The sequence below is a fragment of the Tribolium madens genome, unplaced genomic scaffold, assembly GCF_015345945.1.
Source record: "Tribolium madens isolate multiple individuals breed KSU strain unplaced genomic scaffold, Tmad_KSU_1.1 Scaffold_91;HRSCAF=231;Tcas5.2_LG7, whole genome shotgun sequence".
Taxonomy (NCBI): Eukaryota; Metazoa; Arthropoda; class Insecta; order Coleoptera; family Tenebrionidae; genus Tribolium; species Tribolium madens.
The window spans coordinates 5,649,898-5,669,223 of NW_025401063.1; the positions used below are offsets into that span (position 1 = coordinate 5,649,898).

The 19,326-nt window shown below is 38.2% G+C and overlaps 1 protein-coding gene across 3 annotated transcripts in view; it reads left to right on the plus strand.

The window, feature by feature from the left end:
* Nucleotides 1–19,326, plus strand: part of LOC123010624 (homeobox protein homothorax) — an 84,028-nt gene that overhangs the window by 47,047 nt on the left and 17,655 nt on the right. For all 3 annotated transcript variants that reach the window (XM_044407661.1, XM_044407658.1, XM_044407660.1), the window contains 2 exons: nucleotides 4,739–4,747; nucleotides 17,026–17,133. In XM_044407661.1, coding sequence (XP_044263596.1) covers nucleotides 4,739–4,747; nucleotides 17,026–17,133 — 117 coding nt within the window. The remainder of the gene's footprint in view (nucleotides 1–4,738; nucleotides 4,748–17,025; nucleotides 17,134–19,326) is intronic.

Genomic DNA, 19,326 nt, shown 5'->3' on the forward strand with positions numbered 1-19,326 from the left:
CCGTTATTTTCCATTACAACAGGAGTGAGAAGCGACAATGGCGAGGGCTCCGTTTTGTAATTCCAATCGTCGCCGCGTAAAAAACACCGAACCACCCCTAACCAATTTGAAATTCAAAGTATCAGAGCAGCGCGTCATCAACATAACAACAAGTCTCGGGGAAACTTATCGTCATAATAGTTTGCCGGTTTAATAAATAGGTTCTGCTTGGTCTTTTGTCGTCTCGAGATCTGATATGGGGCGGTATTGTCGTTCTCGGGTTTAATTAAGCGGAGGTGCCGGTAGATCTCGGCGCCGTCTTAGCGCCGCTGATAACAACTTCGTAAGATGACAAAGGGCCCCGGGCCGATGGAACAACAGTCCACGCTTCGACGCGCTAGGCGACACTTGTATGTTAACCCTTTATCGTCCCCAGCTAAATGGAACACTTCAAAACTTTAACTGCATCTGATAAAATTATTGAACTAACTTTTAACTTATACTCGCAAGAACCTATTTGTTAAAATGCTTTATCCTCCGCTCTAACGTAAATCTCCCACAAATAACGGAAACGAATCATGAAAATTACCTTCTACCTACAACAAAAGTACTACTAGCTGTCGACATAGTTCATCCACTACACGATAGATTAAGATGAAATGGCCCATGTGGCCAACTACTTTGGAAAAAGACACAAAACTTTCCTGCAATTTACTTACCTCAGTAATTCCCAACGACTTTTACAGATCACTAACTGTTGACTATTTATTTTAAATGTACCCAAACTAAATAAATTTAAATTTTTCCCATATGTCACTAGTATTCCGTATGTTACCTATTAACAACAAAAGTAACCCTTATAATTCTTTTGTAACTCATGCATCGGGTTATTTGAACATTTGGTCGACAGCTGCTTAGGCTAGGTGTCAAAATAACTTATCTGTCGCTAATGTTCCTACTCTACCTGCAAAGAAAAAACCCCTGGCGTGAAAGGATCGTTGGCGGAATTAATCTAGTTGGCGCGATGTAATCAGAGGCCATTATCACCCCGGGTATTTGGTTAAAAAAGCAATAGCCGCCCCACAATTACGTCGTAATGGGCTATAGTCTCTTCCTTGATCAACACATAACAATCGCAAACCCTCAGGATCGCATAATTCCTCCGGTTCGCGTTATTAACCCCCAGTACCTAGATGGACGAACGGCCTAATCTGGTCGACATTTTATCATCTGCGTGGTTCTCGCGAGATGCATGTCTCAAGTCCATAACCGCCAACATCACACCCCAGCCGGCCCTCGCTAAGTGCAGGGACGGACTGTGAGTGCACGCGACGTTATTTATGGCCCGATTTTCGCGTGGTGTGGCGAGTGAAAAGGGTTTCGTTACTGTCACGGGGGTTAAAAGTACGGCTGCTGTGACAGTGACACGCCGTCCCCATCAAACATTGACGCACCAAGGAGGTGGCGTGCTGTACATTTTTAATTAGTCCAAGTGACGTGGAGCGGAGCGATTATGCAAATTCCGGTGTCAGCGCGCTGCCGTACCGACCGAAATCAAATTTTCCGCCCCATTGAATCTGAATGCGATTAAGAGCAGAAGAGCTATCGCAATCGGGGGCGACTAGTGCCATTGATGTCCTCGTGGTGGTAGTCTGCACCAAAACCCGCATGAAGTTTTCTCTTCAAACTCATGGTATGAAACAAGCAACGATCCAGTCCCAAATCTCAATGTTCCTATCTATTTGCACATTGTTTCAAAACTCAAAAGTTTAGCAATGATGTTTGCGATTAGAGGTGTGGAAATTTCTGGATGGTGCGTAATCCCGAAGTGGATGAAAAAATCCTCCTGTGACGAGCGGCTCGCGCACAGAAGAGTATTTTATTAAGGTAACTGGTGTCGAATGTGTAATGCGCTATAAAGTTTATATCCCGGTCGTTACTCGGCCTTAACCGCAAATCCCGCGCGCCGTATCGTGTCTTTTACGGGCAAGGCAATAAGATAGCTCCGGAATGACCTCTCCGACGGGCCGAACGGCGTCGTCAGTCTCTTTGGACCACTTGACGCCGAATTAAACTGATTCCGATGAGTTTTACATAGGAGGAAAGGACGATTCGTTATCGATCCTTCGCACACACGTAACCCGGAACATAATTGTTGACATTGTCGAGCTCGACCACAAAGGCGTCGTAAACCCGCCGCCAAGCCGCATCGAAAGAAAGCCATTCTTAAGAAGCAACCTGAAATAATACGCGTACCCGTTTAAATTAATCATAAAACTTAGATAAATATATAACGGCGCGTTTGATCTCTTTGTGGGTGCGACAATTTTATAGTTCGTAAAGTCGAGACTCTAGGAAGTCGGTGTTTGTTTGCCGCTGATCGGGGTGGGGTTGCTCTCTCGATTCAATGATCGCGGCTTCGAATCTATCAGTCCGCATTAGACGTACTTACAACTTTTCCCATATTTTAAGTCTAAAAGCACTTCGGCCTAATGCGGCCGCATAATAGCCTTCGTAATAAAGAGGAGCCAATCGATAAATGCACCACTCGATGACAAGACTAAATCAGAAGCGAACATTTTCTTTTCCGGATTCCTGCTGCGCCAAGTACCCGATACATCTCTATCAAAACCGCACAAATCCGACAGTTTGTATATATCTTAGAGATGCCCGTCGAAGATAGACAAAAGCGTCCTTTCCCTCGACGACCATTAAGCACAATGGAATACTGCTATTTATTTATTACCTCCACGTCTCGGCCTTTCACGAATCGCTCCGCGTCTTTGCTCTATAACTTCACTCGCAACACAATACCCAAGAAACGCTCCGAGAAGCCTGCTTCCACTGCCGTGATAACGATACATTCAATTTGCGAAATTCTTGGCGAACGAAACATCAGAGACAAATTTCTTAATGGATTTCAGACAACAGAATAGTCTTCGTTATCGCGAAACATCACCAAATAGGTATTACTACATAACGCACGGATTGCTCATTAAGACTTCGATCTATCACATTTTCTAGACTCGACCCACTAACAGCATGTAACACCACATAAAAGGTTTTCTGTTACAGAGAGATCTTACCTATTACCGTAATTTATATTTACTACAGCAAATGTTACTGATAAAGACCAGCGCAACGTCTAATTTGATGGATATTCTTCGTCTGACAACGTTTACACAATATATTCTATTTTTCCAAGCCGCTCGTTAACGTTAACCAACTACTTTGATCTATTTTTATAAAACAGTTGACACTGGCATTACATGATGGACGATACTTTCAAAACTCGAAACATAAACGGCTACAGGTATCACCTTTTTAATTGCGAAGTAACTTTTAACTGAGTCAGTTGTGAGAAAAATTAAACGCAATCGAATGTATATAAAATAATGTGCTTATGTGGAGAATGCACCCTGTCCGTGTGGGGATTAAAGGAGCTTGAGAGCTGGGTAATAATTGCTGTTGAATGTGACATCGCTAAGTTGGCTAAACACCGTCTCAATATCCAGTAAATTGCAAGTGTGTTGACTTGGTAATTGGCCCCTTCAGGTGCAAGGACACCCGTTGACGCGAAGGAATAACAGGGCCGGCCTCGATAATTGCAAACGCGTTTTGTTTTCACTTCTCAAATGCATTTTTGGCATTCAGCACATCTCGAACTGTTCCGGTAAATAGCACTGTTTGAGAGGCTTCGTCGTCGAGGAATGCCGCCTCGGCATTATGACAACGCCAGAGACCAGTTTTAGCACAACCAGAAAAATGGAATGTTCAATCTTCCGTTTCGTCCAGGGACGTGCGGCAGGATTCTCCTGGCTCAGGAATCTCAGAAATCGTCTACCACAATAATATAAATTCGCCGTAGTGGCTGTTGAGCACCGATAAAATTTTCTGTGAAATTTGCCACATATACGCCCCTGTGATGCTCGCTGCTGCATTATTCCGCGACATTTGCATTCGAGCGCCATTTGAATGCTGATCTTAATTTGATGGAATGTCGGGGGGGTAACGCAGCGGCTGATCGTATCGGCATAAACACCGTTTTGCACTACTCGAAAGACCGGATAAGGTGGCCATCAGGTAGCCAGATACTTTTAATTAAACTGGGTCTTTGACTTGATGTGTAATTAACAAACAACCCTTACTCGATAAGTGAAATGATTTTTCGAAATGAGTCGGCGGAGAAAGAGACCCGACCAAGCAAAAAATAAATGAGCTGTGGCAGAAATGGGTGTGCCATGGTCATAAACTTAGCACCGCGGATATGAAAGAACACGCACGCCTCAGATGCAGCCAATATTCAATTTCTAAACTCATCTACAACAATAACTACATTAAGTCAAAAGCAAAGCTATACCACGAGTAGTGCAACAGACATGAAGTTCATTAAACAATGTTACTTACAAAATGTTTTAATAGCCCCACAAAAGACTAATGTACAGTTTCTTAATACTAATTGTATGTAGAATTAATCAACTTTCCTGCTACATTTAATTTTACAGTGGTTCAGACATGAAGCCTGCATCTGTACACAATGACTTGCATCACCTATTCATTCGATTGTTAATTAACTTAACATCATAATTTTGAGAATTCATAGCTAGTTATCCATTGTTCGCTATTACAGCGCCAACTATTTAAAGCGTTCCCATGTAGATCTTTAAAATTATTTTAAAATTCTGCACATTCACTGTAGAACCTGTATTTAACATGTTAGTGACTCTTTAATGAACCTATTTTTTTTCTTTTGTTACAGACGCCATGGGTAAGTGGTTTAGTTCATCGAAACCCTTCCACTTGACTGTGCCTCAGCAACACTAGGGGTAAAGTAGAGACCTATAGTATCGTACATATCGAATCATATTTATTAGTCGTTCTCTTGTTGTATGCCGTACCGGAATAATTCACAATAAAACGTTTCTGTTGAAATTAATCTAAATTGTGTTTATATATGTAATAAATTGTCTTTTCTTCGGGCCAAGTGGAGTGTTTAATGCGTTCGTATGTGTTCGTCTAGCGGAATTGATGGAATTTGCGAATGGGGCGTAACCGCGAAGGGTATGAGGACTTAGGGGAGGCAATACGGTAACGTGTTGCAATTCCTGCGACCGAACCAAGACGTGTGGTGCATGAAGATGGCTGAGATGGGATCACGTAATCTATTTGCGGCGGATCGGCGGTCGGTGGATGTGTGACGTGCACAGAAGCCCAAAACATACGGGTCACATTCGAAAAAACTAAATTAATAATAATAAGAGCGAGGAGGAAGGATGACCAAGAGCGCAGCAAAAATCCCAGAAATAAAAAACTTAGATTTCATTTGTTGCATACAATTTTTGGTGTTACAGATGGAATGAGGAGTGATGTATCGCGAATTGGAACGGCATATAAAGTTATAGTCCATGGACATGTCGTTTTATTGTCGGAATACGTAATGGTGGCTTTGTAAACGTTCTTCTGGGCGTTGTTTGAATTTCACGCGCGTTTGTCTGTTACCTCGGCAAGTTCCCCGGTGTAATTAGTAGTCGCTAAAAAGCTGACAACACTTTATAAGTTGTCAGTCGACCCGCTCGGCGTTATCTTCTTCCCCGGACACGTCAGTCCGTGACATTCGCGATGGCTTTTTATCTTCTTTCAGAGTCTGTTTTTGCCCCTTTCGTCGTCGTTAATGAGCAAGGATCGACTTACGGACACACCGAAAATATTCCGAGTTTTTACTGGCACAGTATTTGTATGATAATGATCTTGTTTCGACGAGGCACCCGTCTTGATGAACCTCTTTTAATAATTTTTTTCGTTTTAATCCTCTGTTATTAAAGTCTCGAGAAGTTGATTCGATAAAGATGAAGCTTTTGGTTTAAATCAAACTTTTCTAAAAATATAATCCTCAACAACTCTCGCTTTTACATAATGTATCGATTTCCAGCCGTAATAGTTTGGAGTGGACAATTAGCGGCGCGAAGCCATAAATCACAACATGTGGTAGGTGAACAGGTTTGTTATTATTGCACGGCCACCAGGCATGTTGAGTCGACCACGACTTAAATTCAAAATGTAATTTTTTCGTTGCCCTTTGGCAGTAATGACAGTCGCATGTGTCGTCGGACATGCGATACACCTGTTAACCGCATCCCCTAGGACCTGGTGAGGGGCGTCCCCTAAAGTGCCCTCGCTGTCTCTAAACAGATTTTAATGCACTCCCAAAACAATGACACGCTCCCCGAGTCATAACCACCAGCCGCCGCGCTCTTCTAATAAATATTTTTACGGCCGTTCCTCCCTCTCGGTAAAGAAAAGGCAAACGCTGGGGTCTCGCATATACATAGTGATTGCGTTATTACGCGGGTCACTAATAAATTTATAATCTCGGCTGCGGTTACGAGGGCCCCATTCACCAACTTTGTTTGAACACACAACACTCGACGACACTTTGTGCCGACGCAGTCACCGCCATATTGTCAGAGGTGGTGCCGTTCGCCGCTTCCGAAACTGCGCTTTCGTTCCAATCAATCTAATTAAACGCATAATGAGGCCCTCGACGTCTCCACCATGTTTACATTAGCTCGCGCTTCATAAATTACGGTATCGATACGACAATGTTTAATTGTGATATAGCGCCCTGCTATCGCATAACGCCCTAAAACCAGTCAGATATTAACATTCATTTACATGCAAATATCCACAAACACGAAACCTGTCACTCATTACACATAACAAAGAACGGCCGAATTCTGATGCGAATAACATCGTGTCGGGTGGATTTTTTTATACAACTGTATACATACCGGTCGCTATTATAAAAGGGTAAAATGAAGTTGGAACGGTTTTATTGAATAATTAAACAGGGAGCGCCGCCCGGTAGAATTTCTGTCGGTTTAATTGCGACGCCGTAATGTGTAGTTAAACAATTGGTGTCTAAACAGCAGGAAGGAAAACTAGTTAATTACACTCCAGTGACACTCACGTGATGGAATGCGAGATTATACCAACCCTTAACTTGATATACCTACGTCTGTTTGGCCAATGATGCAATGTTGATAAGAGACCAAAACAACGGAGGCGCAGTTTAATTAAATTCAGGAGAAACTTCTATGTGGTCGCATACCTAAACCTGAACAGGCAAAATTACCTGCACGAAACACCAACCTTGATACACCACCACGACTAGCAAACTTCCCAAACTACCATTACATCATTTCTAATCCTTGCTATACTATACAACCCGATCAAAATTCATATGATTGTCTACTTAATTTCCATTTCTATGGTATACATGAGTCTTAGCCCCGGTTGTTTTATAATTAATAATTCGTCGAGTGCTAATGCAACCGCATGTCACAAAATGCAAGTTCATCTAATATAATGGGCCGCAGCTGACAGGGACGTCGATTAAAGTGGCGTGGAGGGCGCCCATGGCGTCCAGGTGCTACCGTTTTGCAAGTCACTTCCTACACCTAGACCATTCCGTTTATCGATTGCAACTTTCAACGTCTTCATGGACGCCATATATACGTTTGTTTCAAAGATAAGATCCAACTAGAAAACAAGATCGGTGGGAAGATCATTAGTCGAGGCAGATTAGGAGTTCCCTCTTGAAATTCACTTGCAACTGCACTTATATGCCGTTCGAGAGCAAACAAGTAAATAAATAAAGTGCAGCCCCCGATGAGGGCCGGATCAACCCGTCCAGCCCATCCTATGCGCCGAGAGCGGCCTATGACGTAGAGAGCTATTGATTTTCCACCGTTTGTTGTAGTGGTCTTTTTGCTATATCAAACCGACGGTAGCGCTCTCTCCTTCTCGCCGTCGGTCCGCGCCCATCTCTCCAAAACGTCACTTTATGTGAGCCATTATATTACGTCCCGAAATGTTTTTATTATGCTTTTCGACAAAATCCCCACAGCGATCAGCTGATTTTTACTGCCCGTCTCAAATCTGTCCGAACATCGTTTACCTCTGCATAACTGCCTCAGTTTACGGCTTTCCTTCCAAGGAAATTTCCTGCGAGCAGACAGCCGTTTTTAGCACCGAGCTCAACCAATTTTACACACGAACCTTGACCTTTCTTCCAAAGACACCAACAAATCACCTACATGTCCATCTCGACAAAACGCCAATCCATATCAATAAAATGCTCGTATGACGCTGATACAGATCTGTTTATTTAATGAATTACTAGCTTTATATGGTCTATTTTACTACATCTAGTAGATTGATTGGTATGTTTATGTCAGTCATCATGAAGACCAGTTGATGGTGATGTGCCAATTATCACGCCTATTGTGACACTTCCTCCCGAAGGACTTTTACTATTTGTTTTTAACTGATATTAAAGAAAAAATGCCAGCTAGGAAAAGATTGTTTAAAAAAGGCCGACTTCAGTGAAGGGGTGATAAAGACGCGATTTGTTGCCGGAAATGAGGGCGCGGTCGTTCGAATGTCCATCAAAATTGAGAGGAGGGCCATCTCTGAAATAGATTTGCTATCGGCGTCGGCGCACACCGTTGCTACACGAACGAACTTCACCGTCGCGACGCCGTGATGCTTCATCCATCCGCTTGATGCTTCGCCATCTTGCCTGCAATCTTCTAAATGGCCATAGCGATAAAATTTACCGCCCGGGATCATCCCCGACCGTTCCTGATTCTTCAATTATGACGCCGGCGACGGAATCCGAAGCTTAATTGAAGGGAACGGCAGTAAAGACAACGTTCCCACCTTAATCATTTGAAAAACTAAAACCATTATCGATTTGACACCTCGACGGCTTTCCTACTTTTTATTATTACTTATGTAGTCTCACTCGCAATAAAGTGGATATAAATCTGGTGGATATGGGAGATGGAATAGTGCAGTAAAATGTAAGAGACGACTCGCGACCAGAGCGGTTGACGATGGCCGTAAAAAGCACAATAACTCGAGTGCAGACCTAGCGACATCTCTATACGCACGTCATATTTATGGCCGCGATTGAATCCCAGCAAGCTGTGTCTACAAATTTTGCCGAACGTTTCTTTCCGAATAAATTGCTCTATTTGTATACGTCTCCCATCAAATTAAAAACGCGTCGTGTCTTTTGCTTAACATCCACCGAAAAACATACCTAACCGGTTGACCACCGCGGTGCTCTGCCTTTTTCTACATATAAAATTTATTAACGAAAATGGGTTGGCCGATGACCAGACGCTAGAACCGAAGAAACGGACAGCAATTTAATATTGGAGTGGTAGCAAAACGAAAAAAACATACACCGGAATGGGGATGAAATCCGCATGGCGAACCATGTTATTCCATTACTTTACCGATCCAATCTTTTTTGGAGACCTTTACTGCAATTTTGATTATTACCGCACAATTTAAGACCCAATTTAATGAAAGCCAGGTGCAATTTTACGAAGGTCACGATGTCATCACAGAATATTTTTTTCGACGACACTGTCTACAAAGAAAGCTTTTTTCCAGACTCGCTTCCATATAATTTGATATTGAACGCTTATAATCCACATTACTCGAAAGAGCCAACCGCTTAGGCAAAAACTTGCACCTTTTAAACCTGAACCATATATTATTAATGCGACTTGACTTATTGACGCAAATAACAGGTTGAAGATTACTATTTTCAACTAAATTAATTACAAGTGCTGATAAGATCTATAATGTAATTTGCTTAATTGTGATTAATTTGGGAAATTCCTGTTAAAGTCTTTGTTTCGATAAAAATTTTGATTTATAAAATAAACAGAATAGTTCACAGTTTAGAAATTTGATAAAAGTGCTACATGGTGTTATATTGTTTATACTAGTTAATTAGAAATGAACAGTTTTAAAAAATTGTCAAATAATGGAGGGTATTAAAAATGACAAATTGCGGTACTTTCAACAGTGTTTTATATTTTTATAGCTTGAAACGAAGAGAGAATAATAGACCCCTGTGACAGTTGGACAAGTGGCTTTGAAAAATCGTATTGGCAGTTGTAATTTTTGGCTGATTTTGAATGAGGTCAACCCGTTTCTTTATCATTCATGATATTTACGAAATATTTGGCTCGTAATAAAATATCCGCGCCGTCTCCTCTCAAGTGCACATTATAGAATCATTGAATGAGAAACTTATAAACTTTGCAGGAAACTGGAGTTAGTTGTAAAAACAGAAACCGTTATATGGTACTTTAGTTTTATTACCAATCGTGCATTAAAATGTATCATGAAACTTGACAAAAATGTATTTATCGCGGTGATTTGCCACCAGCCCATGAACTTTGCCAGAAAGGTCATAGAGTGTCCATTCATGGTAAAAAATCCGTTGTTTGTGAACAATTTCACTTTCGTAGAGCTGAATGTCGGGTCAGGAACGGTAGTTGGATGTAAAATTTGAAATATGAGTGCGCGTCGACGATATATGTGTCGCTATGGAGGTCGGTCGAGGCCTCCTTGATTTACGTACTAGACGTGGACTTGTTGTCGTAGGTCGCGCCTGTATATTTCGTATAAAATACGTTGCAATTATTTCGCAACGCCGTGTATACGCTGTTTGTTTTGTCGGTCAATTACGAATCGCGTTCAAAAACACGTCCGTAATTAATTAAAGCCGCTCGCGCCAATTAACGATGCGCGCCACGAGAACACTGTCACTCGCGCAAATTGTGATAAATCATTACCGGTAAATCAAACGTTATTACTGTCGCTTTTTAGTCGGCCTTCGACCCGACTTTTTGCAGCTGCCAAAGCTGACACACTGCTCCATTGCCAAAACCTTTGAAATTCGCATCGGCTGTCCGTCAACCATCCGGGTCAAACGTCAAATCGTTGACGATTTCGATCGACTATAGCTTCCTCGATTACGCGTTCCTGTATCGATTGCGGCCGCAACGCAGAGCTTTGCCATTTTCGGGTTGGTTGATGCCGGGAGCGGGTCAGTAAAAGGGTGGATTCGCCGTGGAGATTTTGATTTACGAATAGAATCGACATCGGATGCATGTCTGAAGGGGCGAACGACGACCAATGGGAGAACAGAGCGATGCTGCGGCGAACTCAGCCAACTCGCTGACGCCCCCGCGAAACTTGCAATTCTCAAATACGACGACGCGAAAACGAGCATCATGGTGAAAATGAACGTTCTCTGCTTAAACTCAGTTTTTTAACGTTTTTTTAATCGTTTTTCTCGCACCATTTTAACAGCATGCATCGCCAGGAAGGTCTATGGATTTTATTTTGTTTCGATGTAAAATATACCATTTTCAATATACGTTGACAGCTGAAAAATAGTTCCCTATTTAGATATATTTCTATGCAACATTTTATATCCTGGTTCTAATCTACTAAATTAGGTGGGATAATGTATTCAGCTCTATCTTATTTGAAGTGTACAGCTTTATCGAATAACCCGAAGATAAGATTTCGAAACCTCGTGATGTTAAGGCAAATTCAATGTTACAAATAATTTGAATACTTTTTAAAATGGATGAAATAATTTTTAACAACCGGTTTATCCTTCACATTTTAGCTCATCAAAACATAATTTTAACAAGAAGTAAACTATCTTCTTTTTGTGTTTAATTCTCTAAATAAATTTGTCTAAGATGAGCACCCAAAGAGTCGCATTTGAAGTGGCATCAAAATTAATAAGCCGAATGAAGAACGGAAATGGTTTTCGATTTAAATTGCTCTTGATCATAAATTAGCATGTTTCTATTAAAATTTACAAAATCGTTGGATAGAAACACGATATTAAGAATGCAAATACTACTAACAATTCTCAAACAACAAGACATAAACAGTGGATTCATGATTTTGATGATTATCATTTTACATTCCAGTAGACAAACATTGAGCATACTACTGAATAAGGCACTGGAATTGCAAAACATTGCAACAGCTAGAATCACTATTGACATTCTTAATTTTCTAATAATTTTTAAGCGAACATATAACGGAGCTTAAAATCAACCATTTACCAGAGAGTATCTTATCAGTTTATTTATTACATTGAATACATAATGGAAATGTTTTTTTGTCTAAATGAAAAACTCGCAATTTAATTAAAGCATGTAGATGGAAAATATAAGTTTGCATTGTTGAGCTTTTTTATACAAAAATCTGCTACTGTTTGCTATAAAATTAGAGCGCTGATTTCCAAGCACTTACTCTCTTGGGGAAACAAATCCTTACCTACACACAACCTGACAGGCGGATATAGCAATCAAAATTTGACAAGGAAATTATGTTAATTTATGGATTACATGTATGTTTTATTTGGTGTTGATACTAAATTCAGATGGAATCAGTAAAATTAAATGAAACTCCCAAAAAAACAATGTCTTAAACGCTGTACATATGTTTTAAGTGGTCCGCATAAAATTCAAATAAGTGAACCTAATGAGTATTTAGTTATGTGAGCAATAAACGTCGATTTTGTTCATTTAAAAGAAGTAGTTTTGGTGTTATCTTTACCTCTTTTGGGTTTTACAGCCTTTAGAACATTACATTTTGAATCCTCCCTTTGTAGGTCCTATTAATTGTCGAAAATAATCTAAAAGAATCGGTTACTATCGATAAAAGCTCGAGGAACCCGTTAATTTTAATTGGAGAACATCGTGGCGCGCCACCTATCATCAACACACTTAATTACTTTAAAGAGTGTTCAAGTATCGTAAACCGCACGTAATTTAGATAAATAATTATAACAATTATTAAACGTACGTCATTGAAAAACAAGATCTTATGGCGCATAGTACTCCATTTAATAAGACAAGGGACAAAAAAAACGTAGCGGAGAAAATTCTTTATACGATTAATAATTAAGGATGAGTCGGTACAATTTACATTTCTATATGGCTTTTAATAGTTTCAATTTAAATTAATTACAAATAAAGAAGGTTGTACTGGGAAAACAACTATTAAGATATCTCCGGTACTTGTAAGCAGTGCCTCATCCGTTAGGTTTTTGCCTCATCATTTGCAAGTTTTTCCTATGACATTTACATTTCTTCATTTTTAGCGGGACTTTAAATAATGACATCAATTACACATCAAAATTGCATCGAATTATTTATATATGTCGCCGCGATTCGCCAATTAGTCGCGGCCAGCTTTCAACACAAAATTAAGATAATAACATCAACTGTCTCTACACTACTAGACAATCCGTAGAATTAAATAAAAAATGCAGGTTAATGGCTTTGGGAAAAAAATATGCACTTTTCTAGTTTCAAATCGAGATAAAATTAATTAATGATTTAACATGCAAAATAAATTGAACCAATTCATTATAAAACTGACCCAGTCATGTATTTTAGCTTTTAAACTCAGCAGGTGGTGATCCAAAATCAAAATTTAAAGTTGCGTCATTAAAAAAAAAAATATGTACCTATATTTATTCCTTCTCAAATTTAAGGATAGGTTACTTCAAATATTGGAAATTAAAAAAAGAAGAGAGTAAAAGGTTTTTATTTTTCTCGAGCAAACATGTAAATAAACAAAAAAACAACCTCAGGTACTTGTAATACAATATTCAAAAGTATACACAAGGTTTTAATACAATATTCAAAAGTACGCACAAGGTTTTAAAATTCAGAATTGACAAAAATCTAATAAAAAATTAGAAAAAAGGAAAAAAAACGGGTGTGCATCCCCTTGGCTGCACCCCTCAGCTCGGCCAATTTCCTGAAGACGTTGTCCTATGAAAACCTCAAATTCCGGTCGGAGACGAGCTGGTAAATGCAATCCGGACTTGTAATAACGCATTTAGCGACCACCCGTTGAGCGGAGAGCAAGGCCTAGACAGTAATCCCTCGGAACGATGGGTAATGAAAGTGGAGCATCATCTATGTGCTCTATACGCGCAGGATATTTCGAGGGTCCTCTCTTTATTGCCCCGACTATATGCCGGGGGCGCTATTGACTGAACCTGAAACACCGTCATCTGTTTACCATCGATTACTATTCGCCTACACGAAACGGCCTGTCATTGCCGTTTGTACCTCTTCCCTCGACTCGACACCGACTTCCGGAGGACGACGCGCGTATACCAAGACTGTTCTTGGCGTGTTTTGCACTTAATTTGCACTGATGGCATACTCACCGTCCCTCTGACCCCGTTTACGACGAAAATATGGACGCGACATGACAAAAATGGAAGCAAAGAAATCGAACGCGGACTTTAAATGGAAACAAACACAAAATGTCGAGACAAAAAAACGAAAAACCGCAAAAAAGTGGAAAATAGTACTTTTTTTAATTAATTAATTTTGAAATGATTTTGATTTAAAATTTTGAAATGCTGATGATACTTATATGCGTATGTGTGCTTGAAATACAGATTTTTATTATTATAACAATTGTATTTAGTTTTATCTACAACCAACAGCATGTAAGTAGATAACAGCTACTCGTACCCCATGTTGTATGGCTATATCAAATCATAATTTTGGACTTCCGGTCAATTATTTAATAAAAACAAGCAAACTTTTCAAAACAAAATTTTCGGGGATATCTTTAAGTTGTGAAATAGCCGTAGTGATCAGAATTAAGCATTCTGAACCATTATCTCCTAATCCCTTATTCTCTGCATTTAAACCTTACTTTGCTCATTAATGGAAATTGTTTTCTTGAATTTACTGGAGTCGTTATTTACCCAGGAGCCAGAATTCACATTTCGTTTTTTTATAATTAAACCTGGTTTTTTACAACAGTCAGTAGTTTACACTTAATCCGCGATAAGTATCTACAGAATCTTAATTATCTTATTTTATCTTTATGGACGTCTGACTTTATTTTTTTAAATACATTTTTGAAGAATGTCACGCGTTAAATATCATTTTCATTTTAAAATTTTTGATGCGTGAATAAATAATACAGAGGTATTTAAACTAATTAAAAATTGCGTTTTTAAACTAATTAAGTTACAAAAATAATCTTATCAAGGAAAACACGCTACCACAGGCCTGCGAAAATTAGTCTACCTGTAACACAAATAAATAAACTTGTAGCGATAAATTATTTACAGTGTTCTAGAATGGCCTAAACTATACTACGAAGCTAGTCAAATATTGATAAAAGCGAAAAAAAGAAGTTTTTCATTAATCATAAATTATTATTACAATAATCTGAATTATCGGTAAATCTACATTAAGATGATTATTCAAATAATGCAGAAATATCAGCGCACTGCTATAACCTTGCATTATTATGTACTATTTTGACAAGATCATGTCATTATTAATTAGAAAATGCATGCAAGCACATAAATAGTCTCTTTTCTATGCATTGAATAGTTATCCTGACACACGTGCGGAGTTAATGAAAGATAATAGTATATAATAACAAGAATTTTACGCTATTAAATTGAATAAATTGTATAAATACCTTATCTACCAACATTAAATCTAATACAAGAAAAAACTTTTTAATGTAATTTAACATAACAATGACTTATATACGCGAGTAATTGCAAATTTAGAGTTTTTCACCGTCGGAAAACTTATCACTTTCCTCCTACTCAAACCGTATTCACTTAAAAACAAACCTATCGGGCTTGTGATAGCCATTTGACTATGAAAATCTATTACACATTGAAATTAGTATGAATTGTTGTTTTACTACGCTTCATCAGATTTTATTTAACCACAAAATTTATATCGTGCGTGTGTTTTCGCGGTCATAACAACTCGAAAACGTCGATAAACTCTTCCTACTTTACTCACAAACTGAAAAATTTGGCAAGTAAAGACACACATTAATATTCGAAATAAACAGTCGGAGACACAATAAAAACTAAAATAAAAATTGATTTGGCAACGCAAAATTTAGAACAGAAGTAAAATACAAATAAATTAATTTGAAATTATCTGAGATGAAAACAGAATGTTCACACTTTTTGACGTCTCGTGCGTATTTGCGCTTGAAAATAGAAAAATGAATGGGGTTTTGAAAATTTCCAGGAAGAGAATTACTAGACATTTCGGATTATTTTTGTGTTTATTTTTTTTACATACATCACAACGGCAGATTTTTCAATTAAAACAGGCCAACAATTTGGTCTTTTATTCTCTGCATAATATCATTTTATGCTATAATACTTATTCTTAATTTTATAATCAAGCGAATGGGTATTTGTAGATATTTTAACAATAAATTGTCGGAGACATGTGAAATAAAAAAGTATTTAAATACGCGATTAAAAAATAAAGTGTGTATCTATTTTTACATACCTATTATTTTAATTTATTAGTTCTTTAATTAACAAAAAATCGAAACCATCTTTCCTATTGACAAATCGTTTTATATGGTGATGTTCTTCTACTAAAAAAAATAACATATATGTTTATAAAATAATTCATTACATTTTTAGTTTCTTTGTGGAATTAATAGAATATTTTTCTTTTAGTACAACGGGATTTATTAAAATGATCGTAGAAGTTAATGACCCAGAAGTGATTCGCGGTAGCAGTGCCATCAAAATTTCCTAAAAGTTTTTTTAACAAAAATTAACTAATTTTAAATGTTGGGTATTGGTAGTTATTGATTTTTTATTTTTTTCAATACATATTTTCAGCATAAGTTGTTTTAAGGTCAAAATGCTTATGTAAAATGAAAAATCGGTAATACTGCCTTTAAGGTACTTAAAAACAGAACTAAATGTATTTGTTTAAAAAAAAAATTAACAATGTTATAGGTAATGCTTTTATAGCAAAAAACTTCTGTGTTAAGACATTCTTTATAATGTGTGTCTGTGTAGTTTCATTAATACATAATATCTTGTAATGAAATAATGCTAAAATTAATATATTACGAAAAAAGAAGCGGTTAGCTGTTTTTATTAAACGGAAACGTTTTTTATTCACATTTAATAGATGTGTGTTTTTAAAAATTTTCCATCCCTCAACACATTATCAATGTTTTGTGTTATCCAAAACATTATAACCCTTTTGGAGTTGTCCGCTTCCCAGGTCGGTTTCCATTGGTTCTTATTCCATTGTTCATTCCGGATCGATGTTATAATTTGGAGTACCCGTCGCCCATCTTAACCGTTTTCATTTTTTGCAGGCAAATGGTGTCCGAGGCGAGAATGGTCGTCGCCTCCAGACGCTCGGGCGGCCAGCGACGCTGCGCGAAGAGGCGTCCTTTACTCCTCCGTCTTCCTCGGCAGTCCTGGTGAGTAGGTACCTCCACGGGCAGCAGCAGCTCTCGCACGTTTCCCCCTCCCGGCGCGCAGCCGGGCCTGCGGCGCTTGGAGGGGGCACCGTTGTCATGGCGACGGCCGCATTCCCGCCTCGCAGCCATGGCAACGGCAGGCGCGTGCGCTCAGCTTCGCTAGTGGCGCGTTGCGGCGAAATGGCGAAGTTACGGGAGGCGCGCAAACCGACCACGCACACATGCACACTGTCATGTTTACACAAATCTATTTTATTTTATTTTTTTTTAAGCGAAGATCTTCATCGTGATCTCAGGGCATTATAATTTCCGTTCGGTGATCGGGGAATAAGAGCGCACCTTACACAAAGAGATCGGTTTATATTTATACCTGATGCCAGTTTCAGAAGAAACATTCATTTATTTTTTATTCATTCGTGGTCCGTATAAGGTTTCACACGATCATCATCGTTTATTTCTGTAGATTTTTTTATACTTTACTAATGGTATTTGGACAATAATTATAAATTTACAGTTTATGGCGAAAAATACTGTGATAGGTATCAAAATTGTAATCAAACTGCCTCTGGGATCATTTTCTATTCCCAGAAGTGCGCATTAAACTATTATTTACATTATATGTACACTGACATAATTATCGACCAAACGTGTCAAAAGTGCCATTTTACAATTATGTGCTCAATAAGGCACCTACTTAAGTTATTTTAATTGGTGTAAAAGAAAAATAAATAAGAAAAACTTGGCATAAAATCCATCGAACTCGTTATTATTATTATGTTTCTATAATGGTGTTTATTAGAGGTGTTTTATGTTATCAAATTGACGTAAAATAAACGCAATGGTTGATACGTGAAGAAAAATGTAAAGTGTTTTCATTTAGGCAACATCAAAGTCAAACAAATTCAAGTTAAGTAATCAGATTTTGAAATAATGTTTGGTGATGATGGTCTTATATTTTGGAATTGTGTTTTGATTGTACGTGAGACTAATAAGAAAATATTTACATTTATTTTGTTTACAATTTGCAAAATGTGCATATGGGGCTTACCAACCTGACCAACCTGTTATAATATCTATATTTGCAAGCTTTACTAGACAGATGGTATTTGTTCAATAAATCAGTTTTATAACAATTTTTATACATTTTTTAAAGTCGATATAAAAACTAGAAAAAGTTCAAGCAGCTATTGGAATTAATGTTTCTATTGAAATATGTAGTTAGAATAAAATATTAATAAATTCTTTAAAAGTAGAAGTTCTGGAGCTAAACATTTTATCTTGGGGAAAGTTGGATTGACAAATTAAATAAAAAAATATTATAGAAAACCATATCGCATCAACTAATCAACATATAAAAAACTTATAATTATCTAGCTAACAGTGAAAAAATTTTTTTATATATTTTTCGACCTTGAGTGTAAATACTACGTACATCATCTATTAAATATAGGCATAAATATACCTACTTACATATACATTTTTAATTCGCATACAAGTTTGAAACTGATATTATACAGAATGGTTGTGAAATAATAGGAATGAGCTTAAAGAATAACAGGCTTTCTAGCAAATTTTGATATAGTTTCAACACACACTTGAGCAGTATGGAAGATTACAAAAATCAGCAAGTTTTGATTTCCAAAATAATGGGATACATAATGGGATTACATTCCTCGTGTATTTAATAGTTTCTGTAAAAAGGCGTAATCGTATGAAGCATAAATAATCGATTTGTGCAGCGAGCAAGTGGTTAATAGGCATGTAAAAACTTCTCACAACATGGTCATATATAAAGTGTTGCGAAAATAACACCTTTAGTTAAAGATTGTTACAAACAATTTTAATAGTGAAGAACATTAAGCCGGCGACAATTACATCTAGTGTAACGGTTGAACAGCAACGATCTTGACTATGAAAAATAGTCCTTCGTGTGTATACCTACGTATCCAAAGTATAATAAAAAGTCAAGAATCCATATTGCGCGTCTGTGGTTGTAACGTGAGAATGCTCCCGCCCATGAAGCATCGTATCAAAGCCGTCTTGCAATTTGCCGGTGTGACCCCTGCGGGTCACCTGGTGGTAAAGCCAAGCGAGTTCGTCCGTTTCGAGCGACGAGCAGCGTCCTATCCCTGATTGGACCATCCATCAAGTCGGTGCCGTAATTGGTTCCCATGAAGGCTCGACCGGACCGTC